Source organism: Anser anser (genome assembly GCF_964211835.1).
Source record: "Anser anser genome assembly, chromosome: Z".
Lineage (NCBI taxonomy): Eukaryota > Metazoa > Chordata > Aves > Anseriformes > Anatidae > Anser > Anser anser.
In genome coordinates this window covers 58,358,321-58,378,084 of record NC_139723.1, presented here as the reverse complement: position 1 = coordinate 58,378,084, position 19,764 = coordinate 58,358,321, and the positions used below count along the sequence as shown (strand labels likewise).

At 40.0% G+C, this 19,764-nt stretch overlaps 1 protein-coding gene across 3 annotated transcripts in view; it reads left to right on the top strand.

Moving 5' to 3' along the window:
• Nucleotides 1–80: 80 nt before the first annotated feature.
• The window catches only part of SLC1A1 (solute carrier family 1 member 1), a 60,552-nt gene continuing 40,868 nt past the window's right edge, over nt 81–19,764 (top strand). Inside the window, exons 1-3 of one of the 3 annotated variants that reach the window (XM_083819247.1) lie at nt 111–314; nt 13,298–13,363; nt 16,912–17,052. In XM_083819247.1, the coding sequence (XP_083675373.1) occupies nt 16,926–17,052 (127 nt within the window). In that variant the 5' untranslated portion in view covers nt 111–314; nt 13,298–13,363; nt 16,912–16,925. Of the gene's footprint in view, nt 315–13,297; nt 13,364–16,911; nt 17,053–19,764 lie in introns of all 3 variants that reach the window. The other 2 variants (XM_083819246.1, XM_083819248.1) reach the window with 2 other exon arrangements.

Sequence of the window (19,764 nt, the reverse complement as noted above, 5' to 3'; positions counted from 1 at the left end):
GTCGGCAGGGGGCGGGCAGATGAGTGGGCAGGCCTGGGGCGGGCGGAGGGCCGGGCTTTCCCGTTGCCAGGTGAGCGCCCTGGCTGCACCGCCCCTCTGAAAGCGCGCAGCAGCGCGGAGCGCACGGAGGCAGGCAGGCAGGCGGCGCCGCCGCTCGGATCGGCGCTTCTTGGAGCGGCTTGGCGCACCCCAGGCCCCTCCGGCCCCCGGCTCCGCCGCTGCTATGGCGAAAGCGGGCAGGAAGGGATGCAGCTGCCCGGGCTTCCTGAGGAAGAACTGGCTCCTGCTCAGCACGGTGGTCGCCGTGCTGTTGGGTGAGTGAGGGGGAGAGGGAGAAAGGGAGAGAGGGAGGGAGCGCGGCGCCGTCGCCCCCCGCCTGGCACGGCACGGCATGGCACGGCCCTGCCTGCCACAGAGCCGACGCGGGGCCAGGCCGGCGCCCGAGCAGCGCCAGCCAGGGGCCCTCTGCGGGCGGTGGGGAGTGGGGCGATGGGTGCTGGGCCCCCTGGTTCCGCCCGCTGCCGGCACGAGCGGCTCTCGGCAGGCGAGGGGGCCCGGCCGCCCTCCCCCGGCGGGCTGAGGTGCGGTGGGGCCGGGGTGCGGTATAGCCCCGGCTGCCGAGAGCGGGTCTGCAGTGACAGGGCGCCGTGGCGGCAGGCGTCGTTCGGGGCTTGGCCTGGCCCCGCGCCTCCACCTGTCGTCATTAGCGCTTGTCACAACGCGGTGATCATCAGCGGGGTAAAACCGCCTTAGGAGAATCTGCAGGAGCACCGCGCCGTCGGAAAAACGGGAGCCCTTCGTGCAGGGGTGCTGTGGGTCTCCCTGGCCAGCCCACAGCAGGCTGAAGCCTGGGCTGCCTTTGCACAGCTGGGGGAGCACGGCGTGCTCGACTGGGACTGCCCCTGGGGTGCCAGCCAGGCCCACGGGTATCCAGCCAGGCTCCTGGTGCCTGCCGTTAGGCTGAAGGTGGGAGCCTCGCTGCGACTGAGACCGCTGCAGGAGAGCATTGTAACAGCTTCGGGGTGCTTCTAATGGCCTAGGAGACCAGAAAAGTTTGGCAGTGACACGCCTCTTTCAGTGAGGGTTTTCTGGGGTGCCATTTTAAAGATGAGATTGCTCCACTGCTTGCTGGGCAAGTTTCTGAAGAAAGAATGAGTTAAATGCCATCTGATGAACAGGAGGGCAGAAGGGCCAAGAGAAGCTGTTAATGACTTGGCCAGAGACACTTTTCCATAGAACATAATTTTGATCCTAGCCGCACACCTTCTTTGTTTCCTTCTGGCAATTATTTTCACACTAAGCAAAGAGACTTTCCTTTGCATCATTGCTTCTGTAGGGAACGGCTGCTTTCACTGCTTCATTAATGGCATTTGCTGTTTGATGCTTCTCTTTCAGATGACATTTCTGCTGATTTGTATTGTGGCTGGAATGTATCCATTTCTGTGCATGTTTGTTCAGGAGAGAATTAGTCTTTAGGAATTCTACTCAGCTATTTACAAGCTGTGATCAGAGATATATATATGTATACGTGTACAGTATTTGAAAGACTTCATTTCTTTTCCACCTCTGTAATGAGTGGAAAGATTTCTATGAGTTCTGTATACCAGTTGCCAAGAGCTAACATTGAAAATCTGTCCATAACAACTGGAGGACTGTGTGTTTGTGTCTCTGTTTTTGTGTGTATAGTCACTTTGTCAGGTACGCTTCTTCAAGCTGACAAACTTATTTCCCAGTTACGGAAGTAGACAAAAAATGTTCCCTTCTCACCATTTTCAATGAATGTTGGTAGAACTGAAACGCGTGATTAGATCCTACAGGCTGATCATTCTGAAATGTTATTTCCCTAACTGAGTACCACAGAGCCTGGCAATGTGTGAACTGTGGGGACAATTTTCCCTTAGTTCCCCTAATACCCAATGGGCTTTCACCTTGAGAGAGTGTGACAGACACCCAGATCCCTCTGGTGTCTTTGAACTTCTCTACCTGCTATACTATAATTAACAGTCTTGAACTCAGGGGAGCTCTATAATATGACAGAATTAGTCTCTGTAAATAATCCTTGATTTTTGGACCAAATGACGTTTTGCAACAAGCTACGTGTCTGTTGTATTTTCAGTATGTCTAGAAGGTGAAATAAACTATAAAAGGAAGATAGTGAAACCCTTGTTAGGATGGCTTAATTACGTTTTATGTCATCTTTTACAGGTTTGGGAATGTTTCTAATATACCTGGAGTCCACAAACACTTTGTAATTAAACTTATGTATTTATTCTTTTTTAATATACACTCGAAAATTGCTTTGAGGTTTATTTATCTTTGGAGGATCATTTATATTTATATATGGAGGATCAACATTCATAAGCAGAAGAGTATCACATGATTTTGAAGGCAGAAAATGTGTTCAGACATTTCTTAAAAAGTATGCATGAGTGAGGACTGGAAATACCAAAACAAGCATGTTGTAGAAACGTAATGTAAAAGTTGTCCAACTGCACTGTGAAGTATCTGATATTCCATCACTATCATGAAATCAGGAGTTCTGCTTATCACCATCAAAGCTGTATTCAGCATCCTAGCAAGGTATGCCTGTCTTTGCTCGTAGCCTTGCTATGCTGAAAAGTTTTCCTGATTACTTTTTGTGCCCGTCTCTGAAGAGGCAGAGAAACCCCCTCAGAACTCCAAGCGCTTCTTCCTTTGGGAGTAATTACTTTGTTTGTTACATTTGAAGCTTTCAACCGTATGCTGCCATTTACAGTTTTGAAAACATTGGACTTTCTTTTACAAAGCAGTTGACAGTGGGAGAATGACTTAAAGTCTGTACAGAACGTATCTGAACAATGCCATGTCTTTTTGGTGAAAATACCTATCTATGTATATTTCTCAAAGAAAACACCACTTGATACTTGAAAGATTATCTGTCATATCTTTGCGGAGATTCTGTTTCAGACCACCAAACTGATGCAGAGAATCCTCTGAACTCAGATTTGGAGTCTAAAATTGACTGAATTTCAGATTTGGGGCTAATTCTGAGACTTAGGGATTGTATAATTACAGTGAGAGATTTAGCAGAATATTGGGCCTCAGAAGTTGATTGTTCATTAGTTCGTAGCACATATTGGAGGCATGCACTGGATCGTCTGGGCTGACCACTGACTCAGAGATGAGGGTTGGATGCATCTGTGCCTCCTCTGACTCACTGCCCTTTTCTAGGAAGCAGAAGAAGAGGTGCAGGACAGTAGCAGCCTCGTGTAGGTAACTGCAGAAGGAGGGATGTCTTACATCATTTTGCTCCACTGACCTTATTGAACCCAAAGCAGCTGTGCTAACAAAAGCAATTTAGAAGTCAGCTTACTTCAAGTGTTCCTTCTGCCTTTAATAAAGAAAGTAATATTGCTTTGAGTTTGTACAAACAAGTCACAGTAAACCAGAAATATCCCTGAAAGTTACTCACCCTGAAACAGGTTTCGAAAGGACAATTGAAAAGAGAGAGTTTAAGTCACACTTCATAGGATTCTCAGAGAGCATCTATTTTTAAACATCACTTCATCTCTGAGAGGCCACTGCTGCAATACCACCAAACCAGTCATGAAGGTAAAAGGCTGGTGATGTGTACATACTCATTGATTAGTCTGTGGGTCATAGCCTAATAGCATGTATTCCTGAGCAATTCTTCTGCAGAACAGGTTTTTTTCTTATAGTGAAAAGTATAAGTGATTGAGTGGATGTGGTAGTAGGCACTGAGTTGCAATAACAATCTGCAAAGGTCTTTCTCTGTACTCAGAGCTTAAACATAAATAGGTTCAAAAATAGGTTGCTTTTGCTTTTTTTTTTTTTTTTCCTAATGCAAGTATTTTTCATATCTGCTAGGACAGTATGTTTTTGCAATACTTCTTTGGTTGGGAAATATGATTGAGGGATTTGGCTTTCATAAATTTGCAGATTGAAAGTACTTTTTTTTTGTGTGTGGTGGAGTGTCTGTGGCTTTCGAAACAAATTTGGATCATGAGATACCTATGAGCTTGCCTGTAGCTGAAGGTTTATTTTCAACAGCACTTGTGGGCTAAGAAATTCTTCAAATATTCCTAAGGTAGATATGATAAATACAATATCTAGATTGCTAGATCCACTAATCAAGAGGAGCTGTGAATGGCAGGTATCCTTTCTGCAGCCAGCCAAAGAATCATGTTTATCAAAGGTGTATAAAAGCTATTTGTGTTGAAGGCAACAAAGAATGTTTTTGTACTCTGCCATTAACTTCCTCTTTTGTTCTCCTGTTCATGTATATTTATAACTTGCAGCAGTCATATCTCATACTTCAGATTTTAAGAAAAAACAGGCTTTTTTGTCATTGCTATGTGGAGGGAGAAGCGTGGTGCTGATGGGAGGGAGGAGGACACGGAGCTGTGGCTGATGCGGGAGAGCACTAGGAGCTGTCCAAGGTGGCTGACAGGCGCAGCCCTGGGGAAAGGGAGGCCAGAGAATGGGTGAAATGCAGAGCTAAAGAAATTTGGAATTTTGAAATTTTGGCATCAGGTAGAGATGAGGTGACTGAGAGAGGGAGGAGGTGTATAAAATATACCTAGGTGTATAAAATATACGTAGTTCCCATCTGTAACATAAGTGTTGCAGAAAATTTGAGCAGTGCAACTGTACATTTTTTCAGGATTTGATGAATCCATCAGCATCCGTCAGAGCTTTTCTTATGTGCTTTATGATATCACCTTAGCAGTCTATATGCCAAAAATTTGCTCTTTTTAATTTTAATTAAAATGGTTGTACTCTTTTATAGTACTCAGTTGTAGTATCTTCCTATAGTAATATTTTTGGTCCTTCAAAGGTCTCTGTTTAAAAAAGAAATTGTCTGGTGTATTCACATCTGCTAACTGTAGCTAGAAAAGCTTAGCTCCTCCTGTAATCAGACACAAGAGAATGTGACAGCTTCCTTTAAAAGCAGTAGTTCTTTTAAAATTTATCCATATCAGAGCAAGGTCTGCACATACTAGCATTACCGGAAGCCCACTAGTGCATTCTTACATGAATGAATGTCTTATAGGTTGAAGACCACAAGGGAAACAGTTAGTAACATGTGACTCTGTTGATGACCTCTTGCAGGTGGGAGACTGCCTTGAGTCCAGGGACCACAACATACTTCTCAGGGTGAAAAGTTTCTTGTACAAATATAGCCCAGAAGCTCTGAACCTCATAAACCTGTAATGTTTTTCAGGTTCTTCCCATAAGTTATTTCTGTCCCTGACAGAAGCAATTTAAAAATTAAGAGCCCATTCTGAAAATAGAGTAGTGCTTCACTCGTTCTATTTCCACCTCCTCATACCTTTACCAAAAAAGTGCCTCCTGTAGCATTTGTCTTTGCTTAAATAATACAGTGTCAGCGTTATAAAAAATGAAGCAGATTAATTGACCCTTGAAGTACACTAACAAAAATTGGGCTCTTTTCTTCACAGCAGAAAAAAAAAAGGTATTTACTAAAACAAGGGAATTATTATCCTGGTGATTTCTGAGAAGTATGGGTGTACAGCAAACACCTGATTTCTTTCTTGAATTCTGATGCATAGCATTTCATTAATTTGAAATGTGTAACAGATGGGGACCAGACATCCTGCATCAACTGTGGTAGGATGAAAATTCAGAAGACTGCTCTTTCTGCTGTGATTTCATATAATTGTAGATGACTTGGGTTGTGAGGGACTTTAAAGATCATATAATTCCAGCACCCCTGCCATGGGGAGGGATGCCTTCCACTAGGCCAGGTTGCTCAAAGCCCCATCCAACCTGGCCTTGAACACTTCCAGGGATGGGGCATCCACAGCTTCTCTGGGCAGCCTGTTCCAGTGCCCCACCACCCTCATGGTAAAGGATGTCCTCCTTATATCTAATCTAAACCTAACCTCGTTTAGTTTAAAGCCAATACTCCTTGTCCTCTCACTACACTCCCTGACAAAGAGTCCCCCTCCAGCTTTCCAGTAGGCCCCCTTTAGGTATGGGAAGGCCGCTATAAGGTTTCCCTGGAGCCTTCTCTTCTCCAGGCTGAACAACCCCAACTTCCTCAGCCTGTCTTTGTAGGAGAGGTGCTCCAGCCCCATCATCATCATTTTTGTGGCTCCATCCACTGGACTCAATTCTAATTCTCGCACAGGCCTACCTCTTAGGCTTGTCCAGGTCCCTCTGGATGGCATCTCTTCCCTCCAGTGTGTTGACTGCACAACACAGCTTGGTGTCATTGGCAAACTTGCTGTGGGTGCACTCGATCCCGCTGTCCATGTCACTGACAAAGATGTTAAATAGTGCCAGTCCCAGTACTGACCCCTGAGGAACACCACTCATCACTGATCTCCACCTGGACATTGAGCCATTGACCACAACTTTTTGTGTGCAATCATCCAGCCAATGCCCTACCCACCAAGTGGTCCATCTGTCAAATCCATGTCTCTCCAATTTAGAGAGAAGGATACCATGGGGGACAGTGTCAAATGCTTTGCGCAAGTCCAAGTAGATGATGTCAGTTGCCCTTCCCCTATCCACCAATACTGAAACCCCATCACAGAAGGCCACCAGCTTTGTCAGGCACGATCTGCCCTTAGTTAAGCCATGCTGGCTGTAACCAATCACATCCTTATTTTCCGTGTGTTTAGCATAGTTTCCAGGAGGATCTGCTTGTAATGCTTACCTGCCTGTTCTTCTCTATCACACTTCGTAGTTTGACACAGGACAGGTTCTGCTCAGAAATGTGAGAAGACCTGCAGTTCTGAAAGAATGTCTGACTTTAATACAAAAAGTAGAATGTAGAATGGCCAATGGTTTCATCTGAGAGTTTCACATACTTCTGAGGATCAAAACGCTCTGAGACCAGAAAATCAGTTAACAAATAAAAGACAGGAAAACCGAAGCAATGCATTGTGTCTCTTTTGTAAACTAACAACTCCTGAACTGCTTTTAAGCAAATTAAATCCAACTTTTATTCCTTCTTGTAGCGTATAAGGTGTTTTCCTGTTGTGCATGGGTTTTGTGTCCTTTTTTTTTCTTTAACATTAAAAATGTGTGTTTTAACAGAAAACTTATTTTTCCCTTTATGTGAGTGAAATGAAACAGTCACTAAAATCTGAACCTTTAAACAAAGGAAGCTTTAGAAGGAGTTAGCTTCTGGGTAATTTGCACTCTACAAAGCCCCAAAGCCGGTAAAGCTAACAAAGTAAGTGAAATATGCCTTTCTATTTGAAACAATAACACCATGACTAATACCAGCTAAATATTTCAGTTTCTGATTTTTTAGTATTATTTAAGGGAAAATACTGCAATGTACATACAAAAATATTTTTTGTTTTCCATTACATCTTAACTAAGTATAAAGGCACTTTTTATTAACATACTCCAAATACAGATAATGTTGAGCTTGAGATTACTCACAGACAATATTTGTACTGTTTGTAAATCTTATAGAAGCCTCCTAGAACCTGTGGAAGGGTTTCTTACTTATGCCCCCCATCAGTATCTCATGCTGTGAGCATACATATTTGCTTGTCTGTAGTTTTTAGAAGTGCTGAAGACCATCACTGCATCATATATTAAGGTGAAGATCTGTGCTGTATTGGACTTGATGTTCCAGATTCATTTTTCTGTCTACATTCCAAGTATTGCACATTCCATGAGAACCCTATAGCATGTTAGATTAAATGTGACCTATGATGACAATTTTCATGGGTTATAAGTAATATAATTCTCTTCTCACAATATGTTTCGAAATAGCCATTCTTGTTCCTTTAATGCTTTTGGAATGACAGCCAACCTGGCCTTGCTTAATCTGAACTAGTTTTCTAGGTCACGTCTCTGATTTCTCAACATTGTGATGTCTTCATTAGTTTCAGAATAATGATGTTTCTGCATGTCACTATCAATCTCTCTTTAGATATCACTAAATTGCCTTTCGGGCTGCTTATCTCAGTTTATTACAGTCAGAATCTTTCCACTGTTCTTCCAGCAAGGGGACAGCTAGAACAGTTTGTCCTGTTTACCGTCCTTTCCTCTCATCATAGTTTAAAACAGAAGCTGTAACAAGGGGCAGAGTCTGGCAAGTCTTTCCAGTTACTGGCCTTTCACCTTTCTCATACCATAGCTAACCATTTAGTTTCTTCTGTGTTTCAGTGGTCTTAACTGAAGATATGTTTTTCTGAATGTTTTCTATTGAGCTAATAAACCAGATATACAAAGGTGCTGAAATAGTTTTGGCAAAGTATGTAAATATTATAGAAAGAGAACAGATAATCACTGGGTTTTTACAGGAAGGAGTGAGGATTTGTAATTTCTTGGGTGGTATTGGAATGACATCGTTTGCAGGGTAATATGCTAGGCCATGTAAGCAATGTGTTAGGCACCAGGAATGCCAGAAGTGGGTACATGACAATGTCTGAAATGAGCGATAGAAGGGGTCCAAGTGAAACATATAGCACTGTTATATAAAATTGTGGATTTGGATACATGGAGAAAGCAAGAATGTCTGGATGTTCCTAGATGACTGCAGAAGGAGTCCGTAGTCAAAGAAGGCTCCCAAATTACAGATGGGTGAGTTGCAGGAGAATGGTAGTGTTTTTTGAAGTGACAGTTAAAAAGAGTCATGGGGAAGGTCTGCAGAAGAAAAAGACCAAGTTACCATTGTCACATTGCATTTTACTTTTACAGTAAACATAGGAATGTGAGATTGAAAGATACCTCTTGTGTTACCACATCTAGTCTACAGCTGCTTCAGGTTATGCCATTTTTAATAGACTTTCTATGCCATATCATACTCTACCTTAAAGATGGATGGGTTTTCTGGTGCTGCATTTCCTTTTGGGAAGATAGGTTTGTCATCCGATTGTTGCAATTTCCAGCTTCAATGTATTGAGGTTCAATATGCACACATTTTTAAGTGTAGATCTGTATTTTCATACTATTCCCCAACAGAACAGTACCTTCACCAAAATACATCCAAGCGCATCAGGAAATGTAGGTTGTATAGCTGCTGGAAAACAATTGTATTTCTTCCCCAGATCAGTTAATTTATAGCATAATCTTTATAGTATGGTGTTTATTATGCTAGAGTTGTGAGTCCTTTACTTCACGTATTTAACGAGTTACTGAGTTTGTGGAAAAACTGTGAAAGAGCCAAATTGTATATCTGATGCAGTTTCATTTATCTCAAGAGAGTTAAGGACTAACTGAGGAATGGATTATTCACACTTCTCTGTATTTCTTCTGTATGTTAATAGACTGTGTAGTTAAGTTCTGTAAGGCAGTTCTCTCTAGAGTAATGAGATGTATATAGAGATAAAACACTATTGTAAAGTTTTTTCTTCAACTATTCTTTTATCATGACTTTCTCAAATAGAAACTACATCTGCATACTGAAAATATTTGGATGATACTTATACATGAAGTTCATCTACAGTACATTGAAATAAATTAAAAGAAACTTAGACTCCAGTGGGGAAGACTTTTAGGTTATCATACTGTTTTTCAGTTTCTGCATTGCAGTTCTTTGGGATCACTGGTTCTGCAGAACTGTGATCACTTGAAATCGCAGAAAACAAGACTAGCTGTTATTTCCCTTTTTCTGGCTGAGTGAAATACCTTCTTAATATAACCACCTTTGGTTTGACTATGGGTGGGGTGGCTCTTGTGCAGGGCTTCAGAGACAGCGGTTGGTCTGTGTAATCAATGACCCTGCCGCAGGCTCCTGCAGCACAGAAAGTAGAAGTTACATGATTTTAATGGTTGCAAAACCCTTCATACCTGCTGTGAGCAGTTGGGGGATATGCCACACTGGAGAAGCTGGTTATTCTCCTCTAGCCAGTACTCCACCTTGCCTTCATTCCTACAGGTCCATCATAGGGAGTTATTGCCCAGCTGAACTTTCTTCACTCTGCAGTCAGTTGACATTGTGTTGCTTGTGTAAAGGAATTTACAACTGCTGCACCCACAGCAGGTTAATCACCAGGAAGACCCAGGGGGTCTCACCACAGGTGAGGAATGAGCATACCTTCCTCAGTACATTCCTGCTAAACGTTTTTCAGTAGACCAAGGTCTGACTTAGGGACTGTATTCTTCTGGAAGGTTTTGTGAGGGGACTCTTCTTTACACGTCTTTGCAATTAAGCCAATAGCCTGGGCAACACCAGCATCTGGAGAGTTAAGATCTGTTGCCCTACAGTTAAACCTGGTAACTCTAAATCCTACCTTAGTAGTTGCCTACAGGTTTCTGAGAATCTTGTTTTTTCTTCAGTCAACATCACTTTGTTTGTTAGAAAGAATATTAACTGTCAAGTAAAATGTGAAAAAGTGTGAAATGCGTAATGTTACAAAAGGTTAAAATTAATCCAAAGAGAGTTAAATTAATAGTTTTACTGTAATATTCTACACCCTCCATTTGACTGTTTTGAGGTTAGGTACTTTGTACTCCTTTGTAGTTAAGAAACAGCCAGTAATATTACAGAAACTTTAGAGAGAGCAGAAACAAAACAGATATTATAAAATATTGCTAAAAGACTCTGCCTGTATCACAAATTCCAAATATATTGTGCTGCAATTTGACATGTTTATATTAAATGTTTTGTATTGTGTTTCAGATTAAGTCAGTGAACTTTGTTTGCCAGCTTTATCTGTCCTGTGAATCATCTGCTATAAAGATAACACAATTAAGACCCACCAGTATTTTAGTCTGTCGTGAATAGCATATCGTATGAAAATATAAAGTTTTATCACTTTGTTGCTACAGTACAATTAAATAATATCAGGATCGAACCATGCCCACATTTTTTAATCTTTCTTTTAACCATTATCAGAGTTAAATAATTCCCCCACTGTCTATCAGTATCAGACAGAATCACTAGCTCTGCATCAGTGAAAGGGAGTTTCTACATGCCAAAATTAGAGGCAAACAGGAAGAAGAAGTACCATGTTTTTTTCAGAGAGAGGCATGGTGTAATTCAGTCGTTTACAAAATGACTGGTTGTTCTCCAGAAATACACACTGGATTTATTTATTTTTTCCCTATCTTCTTCATAGTTCATTCCTAAGGATCCTTCCCATAATAACTCAGTGAGAGTTTGAGATTATTTGCAGTTTCTGTGGTGTCATGCACACTGGTGGAGCGAGAAACCCCCTCAATTAACATCATGCAGCCCTATGTCAGTGTTGTCATCCATAAGGGCAAATAGCATAATAGGGAGTCCTACCTGTTAGGTATTGAATTTTGGCTTATGTTCTCTTCCAGTCAGACATAGGACCCGGCATGTCTTTGCGTGGGCTTCGCTTACTTGTTTCTAAATTGTGAGTTTTTTGGCCTGCAAGTGAAAGTAAAGAAAGTCAAGCCACAAAATGTCATCTTGTTCTCCAAGATACCATGTTCTTAAGAGTGTTTAAGCCACAATGATAATGACATAAAGCGGTTAACTACAGTCACTTCATACTGCGTGTCCTGGTTGGATTCAACTACACTAGTGGTTCTGAGTTTTTAAATTTGAGATCTGACTTGTGTTGATCCCAAGTTATTATACAGGAAAAAAGACTTCAGGACTTAGCCATCACTGTCTGTGATACAGAAAAAATTGCAAGTAGTCTGTACATGCAGTGGCTCAGATGGCTGCTGAGGACATCATGTTTTGGCAAGTTTACAATAACTGTAGTATTATCTGTGACATTCCCCATGTAAGCCAGTACAGTTGAGCCCAGAGCTTATGAAATTTGTTTGAACACGGTGGTGTTTCTTTTCTTAGTCATTTCCAAATCTACGTCATGAACTGTAGCATACTACTTTAAGAAATGTAATAATTCTGTAGTCGTTCCCATGCAAATAATATGCCTTTTTCCAAAGAGAAAGTTTCAGGGAAGGAAAAAAAAAATAAAAACAAAAACAAACAAACAAAAACCACAGCAATATGGAAAAAGACATACTTTAGTAGTTAGGTGGTGATTAAATGATTTTTCGCCAGATGCCCAAGTGTCACGGTTACCTTTGCAGCTGTGCAGAACCTACAACTTAGTGGTCTCCCAAGACATATTTTGACTGATTTCTGTGGTTTGCTCACTACATACACAAGACAGACTTAGTTCTGTCATGTTCTCATACAGCCATCATCCTCCAGGTTCTGAAAAGCTTAAGGGTTGGTAGGTGTGATCGACTGACCGGGTGCTACCTGCAGTGCAGCCAGCTCCAGATACTGCTCCCCTTTCCGTTGGTAACACAACAGAGGAATTGGGTCATCCTATAAAGAAGAAGTGTGTATTCCCTCTAGATTTTTATGCTGTGACTCATGGGACTGTCTGGAAGATGGGTAATAACAGATTTCTTTTGGTATATGCAGTTTTTGTGGTTTTCTTCAGCTCCTTTTTTCTTCCCCACCCCTATACTCTCTTAGTTTGCATTTCTTACCCTTTTTGAATAATTTTCTGTCTGTTACCAAGTTTGTGGAAAGACTCTGCTACTTGGGTGAGTAATGCCAAGGCATTTGTTGTTGCTTATGGGGTCAGACAGATGTGGCCTTCTCTGGCTGCTTCATGCTTTGCAGTCATGAGGACCCAGACTACACCTTTCACTTTCTGCGTTAATATTTGCTGGGAGGGAAAGTGTAGACACCATGTTATACAGTATGTGGTGTTGATGCACAGCTGCAAGGGGAAATTTTCCTCAGAAAATTAAATTAAAGCCATGGGATTGTACTGCTATGCACCTTCATTCCCTTCTGCCGGCTGTTGCAGAAGTCTGGACCCTAAATGGTACATGCAATTGAGCAGTAAGTAGAGAACTGCTATTACAGTAATAATCTTAACCTAACTTAGCCATGTGTGCAAGAAGGAAAAGCAAGGAGAGAAGATAGAAAGGAAATAAAAACAGTTTATCATGGAGAAGAAGAGTGGCTGAAACTGAGGAAGGAGGAAGAGGGAAAGTGGGAAAAATGATGTTCTGCACTTCAGAAAGGAAGAAGTAAATTATTACATAAATGTTAAACAGAAAGGAAGAAGTAAATTATTACATAAATGTTAAACAGATGAAAAGACAGGAAAAATAACAAATAGTGGAGGCATTGCCTACTGTAGAGTGTTTGCAGTTGTGAGAAGTAATTACACGTGTAATAATTCACAAATGATGGAGTATGAATAACATTCGTATAGAGAAATTAACATTTTACAAGACTTTCATTTATACTTGCTCAGGGTTGCTGTAACTGGTGTGATGTTAAAAACAGTGGTAACCACGTGAAATATATTTCTGCTGGGTCACACTTCTTTTTGTGTGTTATAATTCCCAGGAAGAAAATTCCAGTGACTTGGTTATTGAGATGAGGATCAAAAAGTTCTATATTCATCCAGTTCCAGTACGTAAGCAAATTTATTCTGCTTACTAACCATCTCTTGTTACTGCTACCAAAAAAATTTCTTCCTATTTTCCCATGCTAAATTCTAACAGCAGATGGTAGGTGCTATTTCCACTTAAATGGTAGCTGCATTTTACTGTGTTTTGTTATTATGCAGAAGTTAATATGGATATGGTTGCTGTGTCTGATTAAAAATAATAGTATGAACAACGAAGTGAGAGCAACAATGCAATTATTGCCACTAGATAAATAATACCCTCTACAAAAACAAAACAAAACAAAACAAAAAAAACACTATTACAAGTATACAAGCAAAAGAGCTTAAGGAAACACTGGTAAAATTTTGAGAGGACCTGAAAAGTTTTTGTAGTAAAATTCAGAAAGTGGAAAAGAGACCTCTGAAGAATGAACATGAGGGTGAATCATTCTACCTTCTAGTAATCCTACAAAATACATAATGATCAAACTTTCCAGCTGGTCCAATGTGACAGTTGCCACTTGGCGCGTAGTTACAAAATGTCTTGGTCACTCCTGCTCAGGAGAAGGAAGCAAAATATGTTGTCATCAACTTTATTTCAAAATGCAATGGGTGACAAATATCCTCCTTTCTTTGTACCATCATTATCCTTTTTTGCCCAGAAAACATCTAGGGTATACCCTGAAGATAACACACAACTCAGAATCACCTGAGTTAGTGCTAGACGTCTTCAGTGTGCACATCTGCACAGGGCTTGTGATATTCCTCCCTGTGGGCTAATGCTTCCTTTGAAGGCACAGTTCTGACTACTTTGGGCAAGGTTTGCCTGTTTCTGTCACGGATAATACATTGTGGATGTCCATCTTTATTAAGACCCTGTGAGGAATACGTCTAGCATCAAGGGCCATTTGCAACATTAGCGTGGTAGGATCAGAGCAGGAGTGGGGGAGTCTGGTTGAAATGGAGGTTGCTACGGGTACATGTCTGTAATCTTGTTGCTTGGCATGGGAATACTCTTTACCTTGTGTCAAGGTATGCAAAAGGAAGATGTCTTCCACTGTGCTATGTGATGAAGCAGGGAGCAGCATCTAGGGAAAGGCACATACTTCCTCACTGCTGTAAATCTCTTGCAAGCTTCAGAAATGCAGAATCAGCTGTACAGCAACCTGACAGCTGTATCCAGTATGTGAAGTAGAATACCCCGTATCTTATCATAAAATGTAATTGCACAACTTCTTATAATTATACAATCTAGTAATGCTGCAATGTAAGCATACGTCTGTCCTTAACTGTGTGAATAGTCTGAAGTCAGGGAGAATACCTATATGCTCATGTTCAGCTGTTTACACTGGTATTTGCAGGATCAAAATCTTAGCAACTTACTTCAAAACATGTAACCATTTTATACAAGCTGAGTAATCTTTCTTGGGCTTATCTCAGAGTGCAGATTATTTTCAACACTTTTAGCTTAGCATTAGGTTAGAAGTAGAGATCATTGTGTCTTATCATTCACAGATCAAGGGCATTTACATAATATTACAAATATCTTCAAGACTATTAAGATTCAAGGTGTTGCAAAGAGTTTAAGCTGTCTGTGTTCACTGGAAAAGATAACACCTCAATCAGAAATCTTAATAGTTGCTCCCATTTGCCTGGAAACATGTTAACATATTCATTTTACTTCTTACTAGCAGTAAAGACTTGGTTGGAGTTTATAATCTGCCTCTATTTTCCTTCATTTTGTTTCTGCAAGTGCAGAACACAGAATGGTTCATTGTCTTTTTGTGCTATCACAGGAAAATTCTGTGAAAGTAGCTAGTTTACATTTTTGTGTCAACTAACATCCAGTTAGACAACAGAACTATCACAAACCACCCCCATGGTGAATCTTTAGGGAGGATTTTTTTAATAATCCCTGTTTTCTAGATGAGAATGTTAATGAGTTTCTACTCTAGTACTGAATATGGGATCCCTATTTTCTTCAGTACCAACAGTACAAACCAGTTGTCTGTGGATTTGCCTAAATCTGTTTTTGAACCTGCTCGTGTTGTTTGCTTCCACAATTTCAATCACTTAAAATGAGGGGTCTATCTTATAAGCCTCTTTAGTCATATTTTACAATATCTAACTTAAATGCCTTGTGTACCATCAAAAATAAAACTGAGGGAAGAGGCAAGTTTGGCTTGGGCCCTAGTAGCTTTCCTGGGATGCTGCAAGTTTACATGAGTCAATGAGGATGGTAAAGGTAGGCTGGATGCACCTTTTTGTGCTTTTGTGCTGCAAAATACACATCACTGACGTAACCAAAACACAACAGGATATAAGCAATTCCATTAACTTCAATGAGTCTATTAATAACTTCATTGAGGCTATTAATATGAAAAAAACCTTTCACCACTCAGTGGGTAGTGAAAGCTTTTGAGTGGCCTTGTCTCTTATCAAATCTAGTTAGAATTTGGATCTCTCAATGTTCCAATTAGCCAGGACTAATACGGTTCAAAGTTCATGTATGATAATAATGTTTCCTTTAAAACAATGTCTGTAGTAGAGATGGTATTTAAGACACTTACGGGAAACACTTGCGTAATGTTTTACTTATTTCTGAGAACCCAGACTAGGAATATGAAAAGAAGGGATAAAGAGTAAGCAAGGAAAATATAATTCATGAAAGTGCAATGCAAAATAATAAATTCAAGAGTATATTCAAATTACGAGTCTGCAGTTTCTTAAGGAAACAACAGTTGTAGTGCTTTCTGAACACTGATGAATACATTTCCTATACCAGTGATCTTCACTTTTTGCCTCATGTTGAAACAGAGAATGAACATAATGCACATCAAAATGAAGAAATTTGTCTTTCAGCCTATGATTTATTTTGTTCAGAAGCTAGAATTATTTAATAATTCATTTAATCCAAAGATAACAAGAATACAAAGTGCTTTGCATCATGGCTGAATTACTGATTATACTCGTCTAGTATTTTGTAGATTGGTCATGTAGAAGAATGAGTGTGAAATATGCAGAATGGTATTTTATTTGATCGGTTTCCTTGAAATCATTAAACTAATTTAGTAATTGTAGTCACGCTTTTTTCTGATTATGTACAGTGGTAAATACTGAAACTATTGCTGCTGGATAGATATATTTTCAACAATACATCCAAAGTACTCTATCATACCACTTCCTTTCTTTAATGTGTAATAGTGCTTATATATTATATTGATTTATTAATGCCAGTTTGGGATCTTTGGAAGCTAATGTAAGCAGGTAAAAAGTCACAACTGGACTGGACTGATAATCAGAAGGTATAATCAAGATATTTCCAAAGACACATCTGAAAAGTCTTCCAAATTCACAGTTATATGTGGTGTTTATTACTGTTACTATCACAATATATAGAACAGAAAAGGAATGCCTAAAGGATTTGTTTTAGAAGTTCCACCACAGTGGTAAAAATGTGTTTAATGTTCACTTTTTTTGATTTATTTTTCTTCTCTTTTTCCTCCCTTTTCCCCACATCTCCCATATAAATTACGACTAAATTCTGTTGCATTTTTAATATGTCTTTTAGGTATTGGAGTTGGCATGCTGGTACGGGAATATGGCAAGCTGTCTAACCTGGATAAATTCTACTTCTCCTTTCCTGGGGAGGTGCTGATGAGAATGCTCAAACTCATCATTCTGCCATTAATCATATCAAGTATGATCACAGGTATGACTGGAAATGTGCAGTTTGCTGTTGTGATTATCAGTGTGGTTTAGCTTTTCTTTCTAAAAGAAATAACCTTCAAAAACAATTTGATGGAACTATATAATAAAAATACAGATGCATACATTTAGATTACAATTTTCTATTTATAATGAGAATGAATTTGGAAGGATTATCACTATTATTTAGTAATGAAGTTATAAAAAAACCCATGAGATAATAACTTACATGTGTATAGATTCCTTCCCTGTTTTCAGGAGTGTTTAACCAAACAGTTGCAAATTGCAAGCTCAAAGCTGCAACTGCATATTCTCAGAGTTAACTATTATAAATAGTCTCATGCCACTATTTCGCAAGAAAAGGAGAGGTGATCTTATATTTTACTGTCACAGAAAGAGGTGATTCCTCACCTAACTTATCCTAGTCTCTGCAAACATCTATGAGGTTCCTTGCGTGAGATTTGGTGAGATTTGGCATTTGCTGAATCCATCATGGATCCATTTAATTTACTCACCTGACAGAATGCTATAAATTAGCACACAAAAAAAAAAAAAAAAAAAAAGAAAAAAGATTTTTTTTCTGTTTGGTATGTGTGATTCAAAGGAATTTTACAGAAGTGCAAGAGTAAGCAAGCTTTTGTTTGGAACCCAAGCCTTGGTGTGGTAGAATCTGCTAACAGCTTACTCATTAGGAAATATTTGGAAAGATCAGGAGCAAATCCAAAGCGAAGAGATAGAACTGGATGTCAAATAGTCTTTCTGACAAAAAGGTAAAGGAAGCCATACAAACTTGCCTTTATTCTTTAAGCCTTTGCAGAGGGAGCAAAGTTTGACTGACTCAGGATACATTTGTCACTACCCTGTTTTATTTTGTCTCCACAAATCCTGTATTCTGGGACTGCATTCATGCCTTGGTGTTTGATGTATTTCCATGACCATCCAACTAAATAACAGACATTTGACTGTGGAAAGCTTGTTGTGGGCAGGGAATGGAAGGGGAATTTAGATCATGCTATGAAAGTTCTTTCAAGGAGAATCAAACATTGATTACAAGCTCCCAAGGTCCTTGAAGTTCGTGATGAAAACATCACGAATTTCAGCAGCGGAACTCGAAATAGGCCTATGACAGGTAGACCCTAAGGAAAGCTACCAAGGCCTTTGGAACATATCTGTAATGCAGGGTAACAGGAACCCAATGTTAGAATTGAAATGCAGAGTGGCAAAAGGTACAAGACAGAAACATCCAGAAGGAAATCTGCAAGAAGCAGAGTGTGCAATGGCAGCAGAAAATAGTCAAGGACTGTGTCCAAAGGAATGAAGGGAGATGAAACTGTTGTTGGTTTATGAAAAGGAGTGAAGAACAGAGGAGGAATAAAAAGGGCTTGGTGTTATAATTAATAGAAAGGGTAGCAGCATTTTTACAGAGATGAAGGAATGAGACAGGAAGCAAAGGAAAACTAAACTCTACTTTTATGATACTGAAATTGAGTCTGTCAGGAGACCTAGAAAAAAATGCCAGAAGAGTAATACATTTCATTTTTCAAGCAAGCTTTGATTTGTGGGTGAAGTTGGGCCTATATCTTCAGAGGTAAATGATATAATTAGGATAACGATGAAATGAGCTATATCCCTGTCCAGCACTTCTGGGGAGAAACAGGAATCGTGCTGTTAAAAATACTGTGCAGCTATTTAATGCTTAGCATTCAAGTAGGAGTAAAATGCATTTTTAACTACTAGCATTAACTTGGATTTTAAAGATTGCAGATTACTAGAATTCAATTCATATAAAAAGATGAGAATGAGACACTTTACTTTTGACCTTAACATATACAATTTACATAGAATAGTGGAGCTTATTTTTTACACTTACATGTTAAGGTTTTAGGCAAGAAAAAGGAAGTGAAATTGATAAATCTTGTTGGTTAAAAGAAGGCTACTTCTACAGAACATGTAGATCTTCATTGCTCTTGAAGCCAAAATTACTAGCTGCCTGTGTGCAAATAATGCTGAAATGTATGTCAAGCACACATACTGGGCATGTTTTTGCATGATGGCTTTCACTACTTTGCTTTCACTGTTCATCTGCATCCTGTTCTTGTGGACATTGCTGAGATATTTTGCCTCTTTTAAAAAGAATACAGGAATGTGTTAAGCATGGAATTGGAAGTTTGAGTTGAATAAGGCTGTGTATAGTCATAAAGCACAGTAGTTATTATTTGTCTTTCATATAGAACCTCACAGAATGGTTGAGGTTTCAAGGGAACTCTTGACACCATCTAATCCATGCCCCTTGCTCAAAACAGGGTCAGCTAGAGCAGGTTGTCTTGGACTATGTCCAACTGTGTTCTGAATATCTTCCAGGATGGAAAGTCGACAACCTGTTTGACCACCTGCACACTAAAACAGTGTTTTCTTGTGTTCAGATGAAATCTCATGTTTTTTAACTCATGCCATGTTACCTTTTGTCCTGTCTTTGGGCACCACTGAGAAGAGCCTAGATCTGTCTTTTTCATTCCCTCCCATCAGGTATTTGTGCATATGAATAAGATATCCCTAAGCCCTCTCTCCTCCAGGCTGAATAGCCCGAGCTCTCAGTTTCTCCCCATGTGAGAGATGTTCCAGTCCCATCATCACCTTTAGAGCCCTTTCCTGGATTGGTTCAAGTAAGTCCCTAGCTTTCTTCCACTGGGGAACCCAGAACTGGACACATTACTCC